Genomic DNA, 23,102 nt, shown 5'->3' with positions numbered 1-23,102 from the left:
GGGACAACAGTGCTACAGTGCTTATGTTTACACAGAGGGTCCAAAATGACCTCTTAAACTCCCTTCTGCTGATGGAAGTAAAATATTCCAGAAAACTCTTGTTCTCTTAAAAGATTCTAGAATTCTATTTGGAATTTAATTTTAGTATAAGATCCTTCCTACTTCAATTTCTTTCCCTTACTGCTTAAACATATTTAGCCTAATTAAATATAACTTTCCTCCATTATCAGTAGCCATTGACTGTAAAGTATGGGCGGGGCACAATCTGGGATGTTCTGTAAAGATTTTAACATGTTACATTTATTGATGATATTCCCCACATAGTTTATAATCTTTACTACTCATGACCATTGCAAAATTATTTCTCCTTTTCTTCTCTTGTCCAAGTCAGTTGCCAGATTCTATTACATGCAGACTGAACCTCCAATATACATATAATACTTTCCTAAGAAAAATCTCCCCAGTGGTTCTCAAAATTAATAAATAAGTAAATAAATAAATGAATAAATAGCCATGAGGAAGCATCTGCTCCATGTCTCCCCCTTACTTTCTGGGGCTTTGCTGGTAGCCTGCCATTCCTTATTTGTAGGAGAACCAGCCCAATCTCTGCCTTCACATTCATGAGGCATTCTCCTATTTTCCTAGAATTGGGGGAGAGTTGGACATTTTCAATCCTCGCTCTGCTCCGGTAACCTTGTCTAACTAATGTTTCCATCTTCACTAATCCTACTTTCCAATAGGGTCACAATCTTGGACATCAGAATTTGACTCTGGGAGAAGGCACCATCTCAACACTCAAGATCTGCAACAGCACTCAAAACCGTCTGCAAGGCTTTTCAGCTTCATCGCCTTGGACCTGCTGTTTCCCTTTACCCCGAGGGCACCTTGACACAGGGCACCCTGCAGTCTACTCACCTTCAAATACCTTCTGGCTCTGTGCATGTCCTCTCAGGTATTGGCACACCCAATGTCCTTCAAGTGGTACTGCTTCTTCATAACATCTTCATCAGATCCTTCTTCCTGTTCACAAACCACTTTTCTTTTTTGCCTCCCTACCTGCATTCATTGATTTACCGTGTAATCCATTCATAGTTTTAGCATATAACTTGTCATTTGTGTTGTATGTGATTTGTAGCTCTTCAAAGTCCCATGTAAGGATGAGGTGCAGATCTATGCCTCCTTCCTGCTGGAGCTGATGGCTGGGGAGACACACCCAGCAGTGGTCAGGAGCTACTCATTGTGGTTTTCTGATGGGCCTGGATTGGACACCCGCACTCCAGCCCTTTTGTCATTTCCTGGGCACACTCATCTACTCATCTTTAGATTTTCTCACAGTAGTCTCCAAAGTACTTAAAAACAATATTTATTAAATGAAGGTTTGATCATCATAGAAATTACATTTAAAAATGTTTAAAATCAGTAATTATATCATTCTAACAATGTAGAAAATCTTAACAATGGATGCCTCCATCCGCAAGTATTTTCAAACCAATATCAAGCATCTCTCCTAATCCTGAGCGGTGAATATATCACGATCCTAAAAGAAGCCATTCAATTTGAACTTTCCCCTACAACTTTATTTCAGAAAATTATAAGGACACTAAAAGAAGTTTCACACAATTTATAAATTAAGTTAAATAAATATTTATTAATCTCATCATTGGTAGTTCAAACTTATTTTTTAAAAGAGGAAACTATTGTAGAAAAATTAAAACTGAAAACATGGTACTGATGCCAAACATTTCAGAATTGTGAGCAGGAATTTATTTTACTTCCTAAGAAGCGAGTGCCTATATTAGAATATGAAAAGACAGATTTTATAGATTATATGCTTCCTTTGTTTTTATGTACCTATAGTTTCAAATGCAGCGAGTCTTCAGGATTCAGTCATTAACAGATTAACAATATACACTTCAAGACAACTTTTTGTAATGAAAAAGACATCAAGATTCAAGTTTTCTGTTTTAACAGCACTTTAAGTGAATTTGGTATTTACTAACTTAAGTACTCAAGAACTTGATTTGAGGAGTCCAAAAGATTAAAAGTCTGTTTTTCAAGAGTACTGTGACCTATCAATGGAGAGATTTTGGCATTCCTATATTCTAGTAGTTCACGGTCCTTGTTTGGTGTTAGTATTTCATTATCAACTACACCAATAGTTGCATCTTCAACCAGAATGTTGGCTTGATATGCTCCAACTGGAACCTCAGGAAATCCAAAGTAGTCGTGATCAGTCACTACAGAACCTTGTAACAGAAAAAGACTCTCTGAAAGAAAAAAATTGTAGGAAGTTTGCCTTTTAGTCGATCAAGAGAACCATAATCCCAATAAAAATTACAATTTAGCAATGAGTGCACTCATTTGTGGTATATAAAACAACATAATATGGGACTAACACCCAAGGACAGTAGAGACAAAAGCCAGGAAGACGCTGATGGTGGGAAGGCTGCCTCATGAGCTGTGGGAGAAGGGAGCTGGGGTAGAGAAGGGATCACTAAGTCAATGACGGCTGGAGGGATCACTTGGGATAGGAGATGGGTGCTGGAAGTAGATAAAGGAACAAACATGATGGCCTCTCAGTATCTGTACTGCAAACCATAATGCCCAAGAGTAGAGGGAAATTGTCTGCCATAGAGGCAGGGGGTGGCAGGAGGGAGACTGGGGATTTGGTGGTGGAAAATGTACACTGGTGGAGGGATGAGTGTTTGATCATTGTATGATTGAAAGTCAATCATGAAAGCTTTGTAACTATCTCACAGTGATTCAATAATAAAAAATAAAAAAAATTATCTACTAAAATTAACTCCTATATACTAATCTATTAGATTAGTATATAGAGAGTCTCTTGCCCGCACGCCTGGCTGTCTTCCCTGGGGCCCCTCGGAGGGGATGGGTTCCAGCTTTCTTCCCCACCCCAAGCAGAGCTCCCGGCGGCCAAAGACCACGGGAACCTAGCTGCAGCCATGCTGAAGGCTCCTCTCTCTACACGTTTAGACAGGCCTCATGCATGAAGGTACCGGCAGAGGAACCCAGGTGTGTGTAATCCCATCAATGGCCAACATCCAGATAGAAACTTACAAGCAAGCTCCCAGAAGCGATATCTTTAGCCTACTTCTCTCTCTAGGAGAAACTGGCAATCTTCTGAGAGTTTCCTGCCCCCATGGGACAGCCTTGCAAGCTCCCCATGGTGTATTCATATGCAAAATCCAGTAACAAGCTGGATCTCATTCCCCTGACCCTGAAGAGCCCCCAGTGCAACATCATTAGGAGGGCCAAATCGAAACAGACTTCTAAGATCCTAGGGAAAGGACGAAATGAGATATTACTGAGCCCGCCCGAGAAATCGGTGATTAACGGGATATTGTGATTGTGTGATTGTGATACTAATCTATTAAATATATATCAAAATGTATCAAATTATGTATCAATTTGGCAGCTCATAATACACAGAATTCATTAAAGTTCAGTGATTTTAAAAAACAGCCAAGTTTTCTTTTCCCTGGAACTGTCTTAAATAGGTATTAGTAAGGGGATGGAAGGAACTGAGGATTACAAAATAGATTAAAGAAACAAAAAAAAACAAAAAAAAAGAAATAAAACTTTCCTTCTGAGTAAATTAATAAAATACTGAAAGCAATTAATTTAAATTCTATTAAATTTTTATATGTATACATTGCTATGTTTCAAATTCATGATCTGATTTTCATTATTTTTATATATGTTTACAATAGGGTCTACATTAATTCTAGTTTAAACAGCATGCTGATAGTAAGATGAACATTTATGATTTTAATGTCCAGAGTTATCACACCTCACCACACAAAAGAACCTGAGAATTCCCACCTATGTCCCTGAATCACCTTGATCTTTAAAAAATCCACAATTTGGCCAACAACATAAAAAAGAGATATTATGAAGTTATGAGCTAAAATGAAGACAAAGTCATAAAGATTATGTAACAGAAATGTGTAAGGAGGCTATGATGAAGTAGTCTGAGGAAAACTTATTTAACTTATTTAAATCTAATTTAATACCAAAACACACAGCCATCTCACTGCTGCCAACCCTGTGCGCAAACACTGAAACTAAAGTGCATGACCCCCAGGAGACCCTCATCTCTGCATAACAGAACAGAGAAAAGGGGAAAAGCAATGAAACACATATTTCTACTGGAAATAGGAAGAGTTAAGGTGGCATGATAATCATTTTTGCTTGTTACTATGGGAAGATAAAAGATGAATCATGCAACCTGAAAGAAGCTATGCCCACGAGCAGCAAGAAAGAACACAGGTGGCTGATACGCTTAAAATGGGTCACCTGTGGTGCAACACCAAAGCTGGATTGTTGGTCTGTTAGTACTGGAGAAGAGTCTGGCAGCAGCTGGTCAGAGAACCGGGGAGGGTTCGTCAGGGCGGGGAGCATGCTGGGGTGAAGCTGCAGGAGCCGTGCTGCAGGCTGCTGTCTGTACACGCCTCTGGCACTGTCAGCACTGCCATGGGCCGTACGGTTGAGTGTCTGGCCTGGTTGGTCAAGACCTGCCAGGAGTCCCCCGGCTCCAGCCCCCGTGGCCTGAAGAAAAGGTCAGCTGAAGAGAATTTCACAGGCCGTGAAGAAACCCACTGGTTCCAGACCTGCACAGCATCGCGTAGAGTCGGTGACAGTATAACCATGACAGTTTAGCTACTTCCCAAGAGCCTCTGAACCTTGGATAAAGGCAGTTTGGGGTCTCAAGAATATTTTTCCACATAGATGAAGCAGATCTGTTAAAAATATTATGTCCATTGAACATTTTCAACACAGAAAAACACGCATAGATGAGAAGACCTTAGCAGACGCCGGAGGATGTGCGGGAAAGGCAGCACACACCCAAGCCTACGCTCTTCGTCGGTACGGCACCGGGAACAACGCACCTGGGAGCCTCGCCTGTTTAGAGAGGAAAGCTTCCGTATGTGTGTATGTATAAGTCTTTCCTCACATATGTATCTCTGAAGCATTTATCTGTATCAGCAAAATCTATATTTGTATAGATCTATTTTCTTCTAAATAGTGCTAAACTTTAATGTACTCTTCTGTCATAAAACTACACATAGAGAACAGGAGTAGACTCAGTGCTGCACAAATCACTTTATATACAATGGAAAACTATTCTGGATATTTCCAACTTTATTTGTGTGGAAGAACACAATTCTCATTCATTCTGAAAGGTCAAACATGACTCAGCTCCTACAAAAGTCTAAACCAACTGGAATCAACAGAAATCAGCAGAGAGTACCAACGAGAGATGGTTGAAGCTTTACTACATCGGTAATAAGTAGTATGTTAGGTACCAATCTAGAATAATTCAAATTAGATATACTAAAAATTACGAGATAAATTTTTACCCTAAAAATTGAGTGGTAAGTAACCTTATTATGTTAAAGACTATTTACTCAATCATATTCCATGACAGATTTGAACTAATTTCCTCATTCTATTGATTGGCTGTGATTATGACACTACAGGACGAAAAATTATTTCAGTTTTGACTAGACTGAATACATCTTAAGTTTCTTAGAATCTGAGGCATTTTCAAGACATTTGCGCAAATACTATTCTTTACGCTGTTATAAAGAGCAAAAAAGGAAAACCCAAGTTTAGAAAATAAATTTTTTTTATTTCCTATAACCCGTAGTGTATTCGATATGCCAAAAAACAGTAACAAGTCTCACCATGGAGACATTACTGGTGCCCGCTCAAGCAAATCCATGAACAATGAGACGACAGTGCCATAAAGAGAAACATAAGTTAAGATCAAAGTCTTGGAAAAGTCTGAGTGGTTTGGGCTGCTTCTTCAAACAGATAAAAGGTCTAAGATTTCAGAATACTTAACTTTCTTTTTTCTTTTTTGGTTTTTGGGTCACACCTGGCGATGCACAGGGGTTACTCCTGGCTCATGCACTCAGGAATTACTCCTGGCGGTGCTCGGGGGACCATATGGGATGCTGGGAATCAAGCCCGGGTTGGCCGAGTGCAAGGCAAACAACACCCTACCCACAGTGCTATCACTCCAGCCCCCATAACTTTCTTATGTAAAGAGATAACGAAGTTTTATCTGTTTTGTGAATGTACATCATGACTGCACTGGGCAGAACAGTCCCCTGCAAATGTCTGTGCACTAACACCTGGAACCTGTAAAAGTATGACCTTACATGGCAGCGATGCATGAGGGTCATCCAGGAATAAAAGCTGTTACCTAGCTCAGCTTCCCCGGAGGGGCTTGCTCTGTATCTGAAGGCCTATAACTGTGAAAGGGGGAGGAAGAAGTGTTTGCGATGATCTGGTAGATGGACTCGACACGCCCAAGCAGGCACAGGCCTCTGAGAAAGGGGCCACAAGACACATGTAAAGACAGTCTATGTAAAAGGCAGGAAAGGCAAAGAAACGTTCTTGTCTAGGACTTCCAGGGACCAGTGCTGCTCTGCCACACCCTGGTTCCAGTATACTAAGACCTCATCGTACCTGCGAGGTACAGAATTGAAAGGGACCATGTGCGAGGTTTTAACTCACTGAAAGTTTTAACTCATCTGTTACGGCAGCAGTAAAAACTTATAAAAGAATGAACGAAGACCGTTTCACAAAAGAGGCTTTCAACAGTGAAAGCACTCAGGCTAATGCCTCAGAGGGAGCCATATACAAACCTATCGCAGTAATGCCCAGCCAGAACAAAACAAATAAAAACCATGTTGAACAGAATAATGGGTTCACAACATTTTTTCTTTTCGAAGCACAGCATGAGGATAACAAAGAGACACTTTGGTATGCCATGAAATTTGTCTTGGAAAGGTGCTTGACATTAGACAAAACGTCAACTGACCTGCTTAAAATAGGATTGAGGCATTTGGTGGCCCCATTACTAAGTGTACTCTGTCAACTTTAAGCTCGAGATAAGAACGGACGAGAGGCTGGCAACAGGAGCTGGCTGTTTTGGACAGTCCTAACACAGCTCTGAAGCCTCAGTGGAAGAGCAGTGTGGCAAGTGCAGACAGATACAGTCATAATTCTCTGTCTGTGGCGTATCCACATTTATGTCAAGTATAATATGGGAGATTTATTTAAGAATATTTTGTTTGCTTTGAATCTGTTCAAAAATTCTTTAAAAATTGGCTTTGGGGTGAAAGTTTTCAGGAAATTATGTGATGCTGCTATCTTTCTGACAGTAGAAATACCTTATTCTGAATTTTGGCAAACAGACCAAGAACCACATAGTAAAGGATACTGTTTCCAGGACTGCCAGTCACTGCTACCCTTGATGGTGTCAGGAAACAAAACAAAACAATTATCTCCATCAATCTTAGGTTCCTTCAATGTAATACCAGTATTAATAGTCCAGTTTCCTTTGAATTACTAGAAAAAACATCTGTGGAGAATTAAGCATAATGCAAAAACACTGTAGCATTGTCATCCCATTGTTCATCGATTTGCTCGAGCGGGCACCAGTAACATCTGCACTGTGAGACTTGTTGTTACTGTTTTTGGCTTATCAAATATGCCACAGGTAGCATATCAAATACGCCACAGGCTCTGCTGTGCAGGTGGAAAATACTACTGAAAATGATACACCCGTTTAGAAACTATTCAACTCAATTTCAAAACATCTTCAAGAAGAAAAATACTTGCCTCAAAAGTATTTGTCAAAAGCTAATTTAAAAAGCTGAAACAGATCTGAGGCAGTAACACTTGAAATGTAAATTCTATATTAAATGAAGGTTAGAAGGAAGCAATGATAGCCAATGATAAAGATGGGGTGAGAGGTGTCTCAGAAATAAAAAAGCATGAAACTGTATCATCTGTTCTTCCTTAAATTGCAGGAAAAAAACATTAAGGATAGCTTGGAACTTGAGTGGAAGTACAGGAATGAAAACACTCGAGCAGGGAGAAAGAAGATCCTGTGTGTTCAGGACAGAAACGTTCAAGGTGAAGTTTAACCTGGAGTAGCAAAGTCTGTCACGAGGACGAGGGAAAGCCTGAGATCTTGCAGAGTTCCTGCTGAGCATCTCCCCGGAGGGCTCCCACCCTAAAACTGGTCTAAGGGAAGTGCTGGTTATCTGTTACTGCTCTTGTTAGTATTCCCCATTAAACAATGTGGTTCTATTTTTAAAATGTACTAAATTAGATCTTGCATTATTTAAAGGCGAGGTTTTATCTTTCCTCAGAGAAAAAGTGAAATTACCTGGCTCCGGTTACCAATACCTGCACTCCTCTACAGCAGAGAAGCCTGAGGGAGCTGATACAGTGGGAAACTCGTATCCTGTCTCAGCACACGAGGGATGAACCCAAAGGCTGGGGCCGCCCTCTATTGCTTCATGAAAGAAAGAGACAGATCAGAGTATGATGACTGTTCACACTCTATTGGAGGGCAAGAATGACGCTGGCAAGGGTGTGGTCATTTTTTCTTCGAACCTTTGAGTATTCTGAGTATTGTCCAGTCTGCACTGGCCCATATACCCATCCTGGCCCGACTACAGCACAACTCAAAAGAAATCACATGTTTTTAGATCCCCTCATGTACTTAACTCACAATTTGATTCTGGATGGTTGTGTGTGTTTTGGTGTTTCCACAACTGCTATCTTTCCATGTAAAGACTAGGCACAAAGTGACAAAATCTCTGAAGGGGAAACTACAGAAAACGTTTTCCATAAAACCAGTTCATTATCTCCTATGTGAATGGAAGGAAAAAATGTGGGAAAAAAATATTTAAAAGTTTTTCAGCTGCTTCCCAATGATGAGACGGTCAGAGGCTCTCTGGCCCAGAGCTGAAGCTGCCCTCAAGGGGGGCAAAGCCCACCCAGGAGGGAGAGGAGATCCTCCCGACCGGGAGAGACACCTACCGGGCTCACTGGACTCTCTCACGTAGGGCTTCAGGTGGGACATCTTGATGGGTCTTTTCAGTCTCGCTCCAGAGCTGTCCCTTAGAACCGCACAGCCACCTTCTGTGATACAGTCAATGACACAGGGGCCAACCCATTCCGACTGGAAACGACCGTCCTTCCACCAATTTTTCCTCTGTCTTAAAACTTCATGGCCCACTTTGAGTTGAAAAGGATTTAGTAGCTTTGGCTTCTTTTTAACAACAATCTTGCTTTTGTTTACTTCTTCTAAATTGCTTTTTTCTATCTACAAGTATAAAAACAAAAGCAAATCAAAGAGAACAAGGGGATAAAAGAGCAATCCAGCTTCTATAGAAACAGATACTAGCACTGTCACAATATAATGACTATTTACTGCAATGCTGTTAGGCAGGCAAGCAACCGTGCATTTAAGACAAGACCTTAAAAAAAGCCAGTATTAGTATGACCCCACTTTACAGAGAAGATAAATTGCAATAGCTTAAGTAACCTGCCGAGTCTAAACTACTGACGCGCAGTAAGACACGAATACAAAATATGTGGTTTCCACATTTTCATCTCTTAGAGTTTCACAGTAATAAGCAAGTTTACTCAAGATAAGCAGAATTTGAAACACAAACCATTTTGTTGAAAAATACTTCTGTGTCTGTGGGTGCGCATGAAATTTTTCAATCCCTTTCTGTGGAGGGCCCGGGAGACAGTTCAACATTTAGGAATCGTGCCCACCATGTGCCCAAACTGGGTCTGAGTCCTTGTGCCACTGGTCCCTGGCCCCACAGAGCGCGGTCCTAGGTGTCCCCAAGCATCGCCAGGCCTGGCCCGAGCACTGAGCCCCACCTCCCAGAGGCCAAGCAGCACCGCTTCATCTGGTCCAAAACCTTTCCACTGCTTTTGATGGTATCACCTGGCCCACTGCAGCTGTCCTCGGCTCCTCGGCAGTGTCAGCTTCTTTAACTGCACACAGGATTTTGTCGAACATGCTCCTGTTATCACCATCCACTTTCTGAAGAACACCTGAGGCCTCAGGCATGAGAGGGTTTCGGTTAAACATTTGAAAATACGGCGTGTTTTTAGTAGGTTCCTATTTTGATGAAGACAAACAGCCATTTGTGATCGTGTTTTTTTTTTCCTCTCTCCAAGAAATGGTTATGACTTAAAGAAAGCATGGCATTAGATGTAAAGCAGCACGTACCGAGTGAGTCACATTGAAGGCAAAGGAGACGGCCGCCAGGTGGTCATCCCAGCTGTCAGGGTACTCTGCACAGTGCTTGGAAAGAAATGCTTTGATCGCGCCTGGGGTACTCTCCGCTGGATTCACAGTTTGAGTGGCTTGAGAAATTACAATCTGTTTTGTACCAAATAATCCACACAGCTCGACGTTGATCTGGAAATGTGTAGGACAAAGCTGACATCAGAGTGGACTTTATTGTGTCTCTGTAGACCAGTCATTCTCTATCAAACACACCTTTGGTTTAAGAGTAATTTCCATCCATTGCTTTTAATATGTGCAGTTCAATACCACCACGTGCTTTATGTGGTCACTGTACCTTACAATAACCGAACACCCATCTTAGAAAAGTAGCTGATTTTGGAAGTTAAGTGGGGCAAAGAAACTGAGGCGCAGAATTTAATTCAATGGACCGCTGATCAAATAAATACCAGGTCAAGAATGCAGTTAAGAGCCATGTGACCTTGGCCAAGTCACTGAATCACTGAACCTGCAGTTTCTACCTGTAAATGTGGAAAATCTTTCAGGATAATTTGGGCAAATCATCTTTGTCCTTTATGAATTATAGTCCTTGGAAATTAAATAGTAATAGTTTAAAACTCCGTGTCATTATTGTTACTGCCCTGAAAGTTATTATAAGTGGGGCTCAAAGGAGTCAGAATGAGTTTAAAGAAGCAAAGTGACAAATGCGTGACTCATTTTTACTATGTGACGCCTCAGAGCTTTCTTCTCCTTACTGAAAATGGAGTACTTTGGGTTGATAAACTTATGTTTGAAGAAGAGTCTATTTCTTCTTTAACTGTGAGACATCAAGCGGTGGTGGATGAGCTCCAAGGGTGAACTAATAAATGAGGAGAAAACAGTACAAAACCCCATTGCTGAGGTCTGAGCAAGCAGTTCCGCCAAAGCTGTGAGTCCCAGTGGCTGGCGGCCTCTGCCAGGGCTTGTTCTCTCTCTGGGTGGCTCTCAAAGTCCCTACATTCAGCCTGAAATTCACACTCTGGCATGGCATGGCAGCCACTATGTGAGCACAAGATTAAGATTCACATCTTGGAGAACTGAACAAGGGCTCAAGGGTTGCCAAAGACATTCAGTGTGGTCCTTAATCTCCGGACAAGCTGGCCCTCTGCCTCGGTACAGGATAGTTTGTTTATTAGGGGAGAGCGTGCTGGTCCCTGCAGCTGGAAATGCCTTCGAGCTAATCTATGTACTCACCTTGGCTACCCCTTCCACTTAAAAATATTTCAAAGAGACCCCAGAACAGGTGCTTTTCAGGTCTACCTCAATCTAGGCTACTATCAGTGATTCTAAGCGACTGACCTCTGGTAAAAGCGTCAACTTCTTTGTTTCAAGAAGTTGCCTAGTAAATCCATCTGTGGCTCTCACCCCAACAGTCTTTTTTCTCTCCATCAAATCAAACACTGCATTAGTGATTCTAATTCCAGCTTTCCAGATCCACTATTTTTTTTTTTTAGGAAGCAATTCTTCAGAGGTTTACAAAGTTCTTGGATTATTTCATTGAAGCTATATGGCAAATATTCTAGGCTATTTTAGAAACCTCTGATTTTCACCGACTTTATTAGAAACCTCCCACATCATGCATAATGTATTGATCTTATTTCAACACTTCAGCATTTTTTTCTCTATTAGTCATTGCTGACAATTTTTGGGGTGTCACCACTGTGCTTCCTGCCTAAATTACATTCAATTACATTAAATCATAGCATAAAAAATGTTTCCCAGTTATAGACGATTTTTAGATTTTTATTCTTATACACCTCACAAGTTCACAACACACGGAATGGAACTTGTAAGGTGTATAAGAATAAAAATCTAAAAATCGTCTATAACTGGGAAACATTTTTTGTGCTATGATTTAATGTAATTCAATGTAATTTAGGCAGGAAATTTAGTCAGACTTCTTTGTCAAAACCCTGAACAAACGGTTTGAGGCTCTTCATGTTCCTGGAGCGAGTAGATACCATTGGGCTACACTAACACGAGACAGGGACAAATGGAGACGTTACTGGTGCCCACTCGAGTAAATCGAAGATCAACGGGATGACAAGTGATATGAGTGAAGTGATACACCTCACAAGACAAGCTTCAAAACACTTTTTAATACCTCTGGTCAAAATTTCTAAACATGACTGAAAAAACTGCTCATGATTCATCATCGTTTCATGCTATTATCTCCTTTTAGCAATTAATTTGAGGGTGCCATTCACAGTGAAAGCAAATCTGCAATTCAAATAGCTTTCTAGATAATTTTACATTATAGTGGCCAATGTCTTTATCAATTCTGGTCGGTTCCTATTAATTTTGAACACATTAGAGTGTTTCTGAAAGAGCTGGTGCCAGAAGTTTAGACAAATCAGTGTTCATCTTGTAGCTGAGTGATTATTGCATAGTTGAGTCCAGCTAACTATCTTGTCAGGTGTAGCTGGATAAAAACAAGGAGACACCCTAACATTCCATCACTGATGAGAGCGAGTCAGAGACCGAGGGAGCCACGATCTACACCTAGATATTACGGGGTCTCACTTTTCTCTGAGGAAACCTCCACATACTGCCACAAAATCATCTGCATGACTGACTTCGGACGCTATTGCCAATCTGCTCAAAAGCCACTTGTCTTTAATAGATATAATAATAATAATAATAATAATAAAACAAAGCAATTTTCTTATTGTTCTCCTCAGAACTGGACTGTCTTTACAAGCTAGTTAGCGGAACACTGCTACGCCAAAGGCAGGTGAGATTAAGCCCTTATTTGAGACTCAAATATTCAGATCTCAATGGCCTAATACAGTAGTTTTATTGCTTGGACATACAGTCAGCTATCACTGACGGTACTCTGAAGGTACTAATCTCAACTGGAGCCCCCGCAATCCCGGATGAGACAAATTCCATCATCCTACAGTGTTGAATTTGGGAATTAGTCAGTTTCCTTGAAAAATAAAGAATGAATATGAGGTTATGGGACTGTCTTGGGTGAAAATGACAAACATATATTTACTCAATTCTGTTGGCCAGAACCAGTTCCCTGGATGGCCTCCTCTACAAAAGGCTAGCAGGAATGCTAGGCTACTAATTATTGCTAAGCACTGAAACTTTTTACTATACAAACCAGCAGCTGATCAAGTACATTCAAATAATTAAAAATTATAAAGAAAGTATGATGATAAATATAAACTAAAAGACAAAGTGAAGATTTCTATAGTTTCATCACTCCCAAAAAAGTTCATGGCTAACCTTATTTATTTTAGAATTCTAGATCTATTCTACACACTTTAGTAGGATTCTCTATCTTTTTAATTTAACAGACTGTAAAGTTGGCCATGAATTTCCTTTTCTATGTAAATTTTCAATGGTTGCACAGTTGTGTGGCTAGCCTTATTTTCTACTTTCCCTTTTTGACACTCAAGCTGTTTTCTGTCTCTCACCATATAAATAGAATTGTGTCAACCAGCACCATGAAAAAGCTCCTTCTACCCTTTGGATAACTCCCTGAGAGTAGGTTCTTAGAGAGAATGGAAGCCAAAACACAGAATCCTACTCCAAAAAAGGATATGTGGCTCTTAACAGGTAGTTGGCAAACTGCATTCCAAAATATGTTGCAAGTGGAGCTGTTAATAGAAATGTAATGCCATATCATTACATCTATAATCTGGTTATGATAATTACTCTTTATGTAGATAAGAAAAAAAATATTCATTTGTGTTACTCATTATTGCTGAGCCTAAATATTTTCCAAAATTCTTTTTTTCTTTGAAAACCTTTAGAGGCTGGAGAAATAGTACAGCAGGTAGGGTTCTTGCCTTGTATGCAGCTGACCATGGTTTGATCCTTGGCATCCCAGACACTCCCTGAAAGCACCACCGGAAGTGATCCCTGAGTATAGAACCAGGAGTAACCCCTAGAGGATCACCAGGTATGGACCACCCCCTGCACTGCCCACCAAAAAAGCAAAAACCACAAAACGTTTTCATTGTAATTTTGGTCAGATGGTTGCAGTCGTGTACATGTTTATGGTACTGATGTACCATACTGCTGCTACCCAGCCGAAGCCCGTGACCTCGAGCACTGTCTCTGCGTCCCTCCTGACCCAATATTCTGTCTCCCTGCCCAGCTCCCACTGTTTCTTGACAGACAGATATGGTTTTGGCACATTTAGTTACTTCAACTCACCACCCAGTGCTAAGACTCCCTCCACTGATGACCTTGTGTTCTCCCAGTCCACCTCACTGTTCTAACACCCCCTGAACCTGGTGCTCTTAGGTCTGTAATCCAGTGTCCAGGGCTTATTATCAATGAATATTGGCTATATCTTGATTTGGTGCCCTGAGACTAAAGAGAGTGAGACCAGCCACTAATTGTCCTCACTGACTCCCACCCTCCCGCTCCAGGCAAGCTGCTATATATGGCATAATTTCACTTCCTATTACCCCACATTTATTCTCATTTCCTCTTGAAAATTTTACTTTGTCACATATTGAAAAAATTTGTTTAAGTTGTCTATATAATAAAGATATTAACTGTTTCCTGCTTAGATTTACCTTTAGTTTTGCTGGACTATTACTTGGCCTTTTGTTTTAGTTATTTTATTAGATTCTAATTTTCATGTAAACCAAGTTTACTGATGGTTTCCACTGACATTCAGATCACTGTTTCTAAGCTTAGATTAGAAACCTCCATCCCTAGAGATTAAACACAAACAAAAGGCAATCATATTATTTCAATTGTTTCAATTACAAACATTTTTAATTGACCTGAAAGCAATTTTGGTATGTAGTATGTCACTGTAAAATCACATTACAGAAATCAGAAATAAAATGGTGACACATGCAGTTATTTACATGAAAATGTATCTTCCCCTATTCTGTTCATGTGATGCTAGATCTGTTATCTTCATTACGGTTACCAAGTTCTATGTCAGGAAGTCCCCTTGACCTTGGTTAAAAATTTTGGAACTACAACTAAAGGTAGTTTTCAGTTTCCATATTAGATCAGACATTGCTTTCTGCTGTGATAAACAGCAACTAGTGTGTGTACTGAAAACGAGGATGGCAGTGTCCAGTTTGATTCCAAGGGTGGAGAGGGGAGCGGTGGCCAACAACACACCACTCATTAAAACAACATGGTATTGAAATAGAAGCAGACCCACTGACCAATGGAATAGAGTAGAATATTTTGACATTGACTCTCAAGTACGTGATCACTTAATCTTTGATAAAGGAGCAAGACATGTGAAGTGGATCAAGGAAAGCGTCTTCAACAAGTGGTGCTGGGAAAACTGGACAGCTACATGCAAAAAAAAAAAAAGAACTCTGACCTCTGTCTAATGCCAGACAGAAAAGTAAGATCAAGTGGATTAAATATTAGATATTAATATTAGGTATTAATATTAATACCTCAATATTAGACCTGAATCCATAAGGTACATGAAGGAAAACGCAGGCAGAACGCTCCATGACACTGAAGCTAAAGACAGCTTTAAGGATGAAACAGCACTGACCATGCAAGTGGAAACAAACATAAACAAATGAGACTACATTAAACTAAGAAGCTTCTGCACCTCAAAAGAAACCGTGACCAAAATACAGAGAGAGCTGACAGAATGGGAAAAATTATTTTCCCAACACCCATCAGATAAGGGGTCAATACCCAGAATATAGTCATAGAACTTTATAGGAAAAAAACATCCAACCCCATCAAAAAGTAGGCAGAAGAAATGAACAGAAAATTCCTCCAAAAAAGACATACAAATGACCAAAAGGCATGTGAAAAAATGCTTTACGTCCCTAATCATCAGGGAGATGAAAATCAAAACAACAATGAGATATCATCTTAAATCACAGACACTGAGACACATCAAAAAACAAGAATAACCAGTGCCGGCACGGATGTGGAGGTAAAGGGACTCTCATTCATTGTTGGTGGGAATGCTGACTGGTCCAGCCTTTCTGGAAAACAACATGAGCATTCCTCAAAAAACTAGAAATCGAGCTTCCATATGACCCAGCATTACCACTTCTGGGAATATATCCTGGGGGTACAAAAAAAGTACAGTAGAAATGACATCTGCACTTGTATGTTTATTGCAACACTGTTCACAATAAACAGAATTAGGAAACAACCCAAGTGCCCGAGAACAGATGACTGGCCAAAGAAACTTTGGTACATCTACACAATGGAATACTATGCAGCTGTTAGAAAAGATGAAGTCATGAAATTTTCTCATAAGTGAATGGACATGGAGAGTATCATGCTAAGTGAAATGAGTCAGAAAGAGAGGGAAGACATAGAATGACTGCACTTACTTGTGGAATATAAAATAACATGAGACTAACATCTAAGGGCAGTAGAAACAAGGGCCAGGAGGATTGCTCCCCAGTTTGGAAGCCTGCCTCATGAGCTGGGGGAGAAGGCAGTTGAGATAGAGAAGGGATCACTAAGTCAATGCTGGTTAGAGGGATTGCTGGGTTGTGAAATGTGTGCTGAAAGTAGACAAAGGACCAAACATGATGGCTTCTCAGTATCTGTATTGCAAACCATGATACCCAAAAGGAGACAGTAAGAGGGTGCCTCCCACAGAGGCAAGGGGTGGAATGGGTTGGGGGTGGCGGGAGGGGTACTGGGAATATTGGTGGTAGAAAATGTGTACTGGTGGAGGGCTGGGTGTTTGATGATCATTATATGACTGAAACTCAATCATGAAAGCTTTGTAACTATATCTCACGGGATTCAATAAAAAATAAAAAATAAAAATATAAAAAATAAAGGTTTAGAGATAAAAAATACTTACATAAATTCACTGTCACTTGGAAAAAGTTGGTAACTTTCCATACTGAATATTCAGGAATATAATTCTTATTCATGAATATAATGCAATACTCCACTGAGTCCATACGGCCCCTGACAACCATAAAATTTCTGGGCAAAAAGTAACAAAGATTACTGAGTCCTACCTTTTCATTTTACTTCAAGCAAAGATAAGTGTGAATCAATTAGTGGTGGGCTGCAGGCCCAGATGGATTCACTAGCAAATTCTTCTAAATATTTAAAGAGGACCTATTGCCAGTTCTCTTCAAGTTATTCAAGGAATTTTCGGAAACAGGGACTCTACCAAACAGTTTCTATGAAGCTCATATCTCCCTAATACCAAAAGCAAAAAAAAGATACCACTAACAAAGAAAACTACAGGCCAAGATCCCTGATGAACATGGATGCGAAGATTCTCAACAAAATACTAGCAAATAGAATCCAGCAACTCATAAAAAAAATCATACATCACGATCAAGTAGGATTTATCCCGGGGATGCAAGGATGGTTTAACATTCGGAAATCAATCAACATAATCCATCATATCAACAAAAGTAAAAATAAAACCATATGATCATTTTAATAGATGCAGAGAAAGCATTTGACAAGATCCATCATCCATTTATGATGAAAACTCTCACCAAATAGGCTTAGAAGGAACTTTCTTCAAGATAGTCAAAGCCATCTACCACAAACCCATGGCAAGCATTATCCTCAATGGAGAAACACTAAGGGCCTTCCCTTTAAGATCAGGGATAAGACAAGGATGCCCACTCTCATCACTTCTGTTCAACATAGTACTGGAAGTACTTGCAATAGCAATTAGGCAAGAAAAAGACATTAAGGGTATACAGATAGGAAAGGAAGAAATCAAGCTGTCACTATTTGCAGATGACATGATTCTATACCTAGAGAATCCTAAAACCTCCACGAAGAAACTCCTAGAAACAATAGACTTGTACAGCAAAGTTGTAGGCTATAAAATCAAAACCCAAAAATCCATGGCCTTCCTATACCCAAATAGCTAGTCAGAGGAAAGTGACATTTAAAAAAAAAATTCCATTCACAATTGAGCCCCAGAAGATCAAGTACCTAGGAATCAGCCTAATTAAGGAAGTAAAGGATCTCTACAAGGTAAACTACAAAACGCTACTCAATGAAATAAAAGAGGACACGAGGAAATGGAAACATATTCCCTGCTCATGGATAGGAAGACTTAACACTATCAAAATGGCAATACTCCCCAAAGCACTATACAGATTCAAGGCGATCCTAATAAGGATACCCATGAAATTCTTCAAAGAAATTGATCAAACACTCCTGAAATTCATATGGAACAATAAACGACCATGAATGGCTAAAGCATTTCTTGGGAAAAAGACGATGGGAGGCATCAACCTCCCCAACTTCAAACTTTACTACAAAGCAGTAACAATTAAAGCAGCATGGTACTGGAACAAAGGCAGAGCCGCTGATCAATGGAACAGGGTGGAATATCCCTACATGCAACCCCAAATATATGATCATCTGATCCTTGATAAGGGGGCAAGAAATGTGAAGTGGAATGAGGAAAGCCTCTTCAACAAATGGTGCTAGCACAACTGGACAGCCACATGCAAAAAAATGGGCTTAGACATCGACCTAACACCATGCACAAAAGTCAGATCAAAATGGATTAAAGACCTCAACATCAGACCACAAACCATAAGGTACATTGAAGACAAGGTTGGCAAAACCCTCCACGATACTGAAGATAAAAGTATCTTCAAAGATGACATGCCACTAACCAACCAAGTGGAAACAGAGATAAACAAATGGGACTATATTAAACTAAGAAGCTTCTGCACTGCAAAAGATACAGTGACCAGAATACAAAGGCAATCCACAGAATGGAAAAGGATATTCAACCAATACCCATCTGATAAGGGGTTTATATTAAGGCTATACAAGGCACTGGTTGACTTCTACAAAAAGAAAACATCCTGCCACATCAAAAAATGGGGTGAAGAAATGAACAGAAACTTTCTCAAGGAAGAAATATGAATGGCTAAAAGGCACATGAAAAAATGGTCTTCATCACTAATCATCAATCAGGGAGATGCAGATCAAAACAACTATGAGATACCACCTCACACCACAGAGAATGGCTCACATTCAAAAGAACAAAAACAACTGCTGTTGGCGTGGATGTGGGGAGAAAGGAACCCTCCTACACTGCTCGTGGGAATGCCGACTGGTTCAGCCCTTTTGGAAGACAATATGGTCGATTCTCAAAAAATTAGAAATTGAGCTCCCATTTGACCCAGCAATACCACTTCTGGAAATATACCCCGGAGAAGCAAAAAAGTATAGTCAAAATTACATCTGCACCTATATGTTCATCGCAGCACAGTTTACAATAGCCAGAATCTGGAAAAAAACCGAATGCCTGAGAACAGATGACTGGCTAAAAAAACTTTGGTAGATCTACACAATGGTTACCGTGGTTCTTGGTGGTAGAATATAAGCACTGGTGAAGGGATGGGTGTTCATGCATTATGTAACTGAGACTTAAGCCTGAAAGCTTTGTAACTGTCCACATGGTGATTCAATAAAAAATAAATTAGGAAAAAAAAAGTTATTGGTGGGCTGGAGCGATAGCACAGTGGGTAGGGCGTTTTTGCCTTGCATGCAGCTGACCCAGGTTCAATTCCTCCGTCCCTCTCGGAGAGCCCGGCAAGCTACTGAGTGTATCTCACCCGTAAGGCAGAGCCTGGCAAGCTCCCCGTGGCGTATTCAATATGCCAAAAACAGTAACAACAAGTCTCACAATGGAGACATTACTGGCGCCCACGCGAGCAACTCGATGAGCAACAGAATGACAGTGATACAGTGACAGTTATACAGTGATAATTAGTGGCACAATGAATATTGAGATTATAGTATCTCAATTTCCAGCACAACTATCTTTGTACTATACTAAACAAGGGACATGTATCAAGTGCTATATATGAGACATCTATCTAAAACAATTTATCAAAATTCATGAAACACCCTATAATGAGCACAAATGTGTGTTTGACCCAGAAAGATGAATGAAATAGTAATTCCTAGAATGAAAGTGGTTGATTTGCCTTACCTGATGAATGAACTCATCTCTTTGGTCCATGATTACTTTCTGAGGAAGTCCATATAAGAAAAGTATGTTGATAATGGCTTTAGAAATTTCTGCCGTGGAAACATCACATAGAGGCAAAATCACAACCCATTTTGTGAATAAGTCTGTCATGATCAGAGTGTACATGTGACTTCTGCTGCTTATGTGAAACGGGCCCATTAGATCCACAGCAACTACACTCCATGGCGCCTCCGCCTTGAGAAGGTGCTGTTCTGGTGCTAGGACAATGGCATTTTTGGACACTTGGCACTGCTGACAAGCATACACCTACAAAAGAGACATAAAATAAAGAAAAGAGTTACACATGTTAATAAATACAAGTACGGTCTTATAAATCTGAATTTTACGATGGCTCATCTAAAACTCTTTTGGGAGGGGAAACTTTCAGATTAGTCAGCTAAAATGTTCAATTAAAACGATTAAACACATATCACTTGCTACTATTAGCAATCATGGTAGCACTGTATCACTGTCATCCTGTTGCTCATCGAATTGCTCGAGCGGGCACCAGTAATGTCTCCATTGTGAGACTTGTTACTGTTTTTGGCATATCGAATATGCCACGGGGAGCGTGCAGGCTCTGCCGTGCGGGCAGGATACTCTCGGTAGCTTGCCGGGCTCTCCAAGAGGGATGGAGGAATTGAACCCGGGTCGGCTGCATGCAAGGCAAGTGCCCTACCCACTGTGCTATTGCTCCAGTCTGGTAAAGGGTCTTTATTCACATGAAACATAATTCTAGTTTATATGCAATAAATATCAAATGAATAGACCTTAAAATAAGTTCACTATAATTTAAAGGCAGTATATGAAAGTACAATCATGTCTATACATAAGAATTTTCTTTTTAAATATATCACTTTTTTCCTTAATCTACATAGTATCTATAAAAACATAATTTTTATTCACGCAATACTTATGGATGCCAGAAATCCTTTCGCGGCTGTGAAAAGAGAATGAACAAAAATAAATCCCATGCTGTCATGTATTTTCAGTTAACTTATGGATGGCGCCAGTATTCAACATATTTCTAGAATTCCACTTTGGAACATACTTCTAAATCAACTGATCTTGTTGCATTAAGGTTACTTTTGGTCACAATTTTGTTTTCCAATGTTTGCCATCATTTTTATCAAAAATATCCTGATTATATCCAATAATCATATTCATTATCGAAAAAAATAACCATTTAACAAAGACTTCATAAAACATCTGTAAAGGATGTTAGATAAAACATATGTGGCAGGTTCTACAGGCAAATACAAATACCGAATACAATCTGGAATATTTAAATACTCAAGAGACTCATGAACTGGTAACTCAAAAACTGCAGTTAAATATCTTTTTCTGGCCGGGGGGCACACCTGGCAATAGTCAGGGGTTACTTCTGGCTCTGCACACAAGAATCACTCCCGCCAGTGTCCCAAGGACCATACAGGACCATATGGGATGCAGAGATGGGACTAGGGCTGGCCATGTGCAAGGCAGCCTACCTGCTGTATTATCACTGTCCCCTGTAATTACATGTTTAATGTTGGATTCTATTTTATTTTTCTTGGGTTTGTTCTGGGGCCACACCCAGTGGTGCTCAAAGTGCACTCTCTGTTCTGTACTCAGCCATGTCTCTGGTAGTGCTTAGTAGACCATACTTGGTGCCAAGGATCAAACCTGGAATGGCCACAGACAAGGCAAGCACGCTACCCATTGCGCTTCCTGTCGGGCCCAACGTTGGTTTTATTCTTTAGGCTTAAAATAAGATTCTTTTTGATGCAGCATTAGGATTATTAAAGGAAGTTTACAAACATACTAAGAAAATCTGACCCTTTGCCACACAGACTATATTGAAAAGAGCAGAGATCAGCTGACCTGCAAGAATCCCAGAATTCCTACATGAATTTTCTATTAGAAGCTGAAGGTCCTAATGTGTTATAAAGTTATGAAACTTAGACATAGGTTTGTAACTGGATGTTGCACTTAGTTAATTAAGTTTCTGCCACAGTTGACAGATGAAATAGGTACAGAAGACACACTGGGTTTGACTTAAGAGCACACTGTCCTCTAAGAGTTGGCTGATGGGGGCCAAAGCAACAGTGCAATGAGTGGGTTGAGGCACACGTCTAGCCTGTGGCCAACTTGGGCTTAACCTCTGGCATTCCACATGACGCCCTGAGTCTGCCAGGTGTAAGCCCTGAGCACCACCAGATGTGGCCCCAAAACAGATAAATGTTGAGTAATGGCATCAAAAAAGTGGTAATTGGTTCAAAAAATTTCAGCCCTATTTGAAATTTGCCTACACACAAAGAAGAGTTCAATGATAGACAGTTCTAAGTAACTCTGTAGAAAACTATGGAATTCTGAAAGTCTTCAAAATAAGGAAATAGGTTTACATTCTAGTAAAATGATGATTCTAAGAATTTTAAGAAAGCGATTTTAAGAAAGATTTCTTGAAAAAAAAACTGTTTTGAAATGTTTTTGCACAAATACTACGTACAGGAAAAGTACTTTGTGCATGGTGACACCCATGGGGTGCAATAATGATCGTAAGTATCTACTACAAACACATTCAAAATAGTCTCAATGGAAGCCATACCCACTGTTTGACATCATTGGTCACGGAGGTCCAATAGTAACTGGATTCCACTAGGGTCAGAGTTCTGGATATGCCATGATGGGGTCCAGTGTCATTTTCGTGGCATTCTCTCAGGACTTTGCTTTTTTCTTCTTCTGAGACAATAACTAAACGACTTTGTTTTCTGTCTTTTCCAACATAAAACAACTTTTTTTCTAGAATAAATGATACCAAAATATATGTAACTGAATCTCTAGAGATCTGCATAATCTTAAGATAATTAGTCTTATATTCAAACCATGAGGGTTAAATTTTTTTCTGTCTAAAACAGAGTACTTTTTTGTAGTATGAGATCGCATACCATGAAAATCCTCAGTTATTACACTTGCCAGATAGGTAAGGGAATCACTGGTTTTTAAAACCATTAGTCCAAGCGGGGT

The 23,102-nt window shown here is 40.0% G+C and overlaps 1 protein-coding gene across 6 annotated transcripts in view; it reads right to left on the bottom strand.

The window, feature by feature from the left end:
• Window positions 1–1,524: 1,524 nt before the first annotated feature.
• GIN1 (gypsy retrotransposon integrase 1) overlaps window positions 1,525–23,102 on the bottom strand; it is a 31,193-nt gene continuing 9,615 nt past the window's right edge. For 3 of the 6 annotated variants that reach the window (XM_055124057.1, XM_055124056.1, XM_055124058.1), the window contains 6 exons: window positions 22,684–22,877; window positions 20,058–20,363; window positions 10,079–10,270; window positions 9,791–9,967; window positions 8,869–9,154; window positions 1,525–2,267 (listed from right to left, as the gene is read on the bottom strand). In XM_055124057.1, coding sequence (XP_054980032.1) covers window positions 1,996–2,267; window positions 8,869–9,154; window positions 9,791–9,967; window positions 10,079–10,270; window positions 20,058–20,363; window positions 22,684–22,877 — 1,427 coding nt within the window. In that variant the 3' untranslated portion in view covers window positions 1,525–1,995. Of the gene's footprint in view, window positions 2,268–8,868; window positions 9,155–9,790; window positions 9,968–10,078; window positions 10,271–20,057; window positions 20,364–22,683; window positions 22,878–23,102 lie in introns of those variants that run through there. The other 3 variants (XM_055124061.1, XM_055124059.1, XM_055124060.1) reach the window with 2 other exon arrangements.

This window comes from Sorex araneus, chromosome 1 (genome assembly GCF_027595985.1).
Source record: "Sorex araneus isolate mSorAra2 chromosome 1, mSorAra2.pri, whole genome shotgun sequence".
Lineage (NCBI taxonomy): Eukaryota > Metazoa > Chordata > Mammalia > Eulipotyphla > Soricidae > Sorex > Sorex araneus.
The sequence above is the reverse complement of the archived record's forward strand: the minus strand, read 5'-3'. Positions and strand labels throughout refer to the sequence as shown.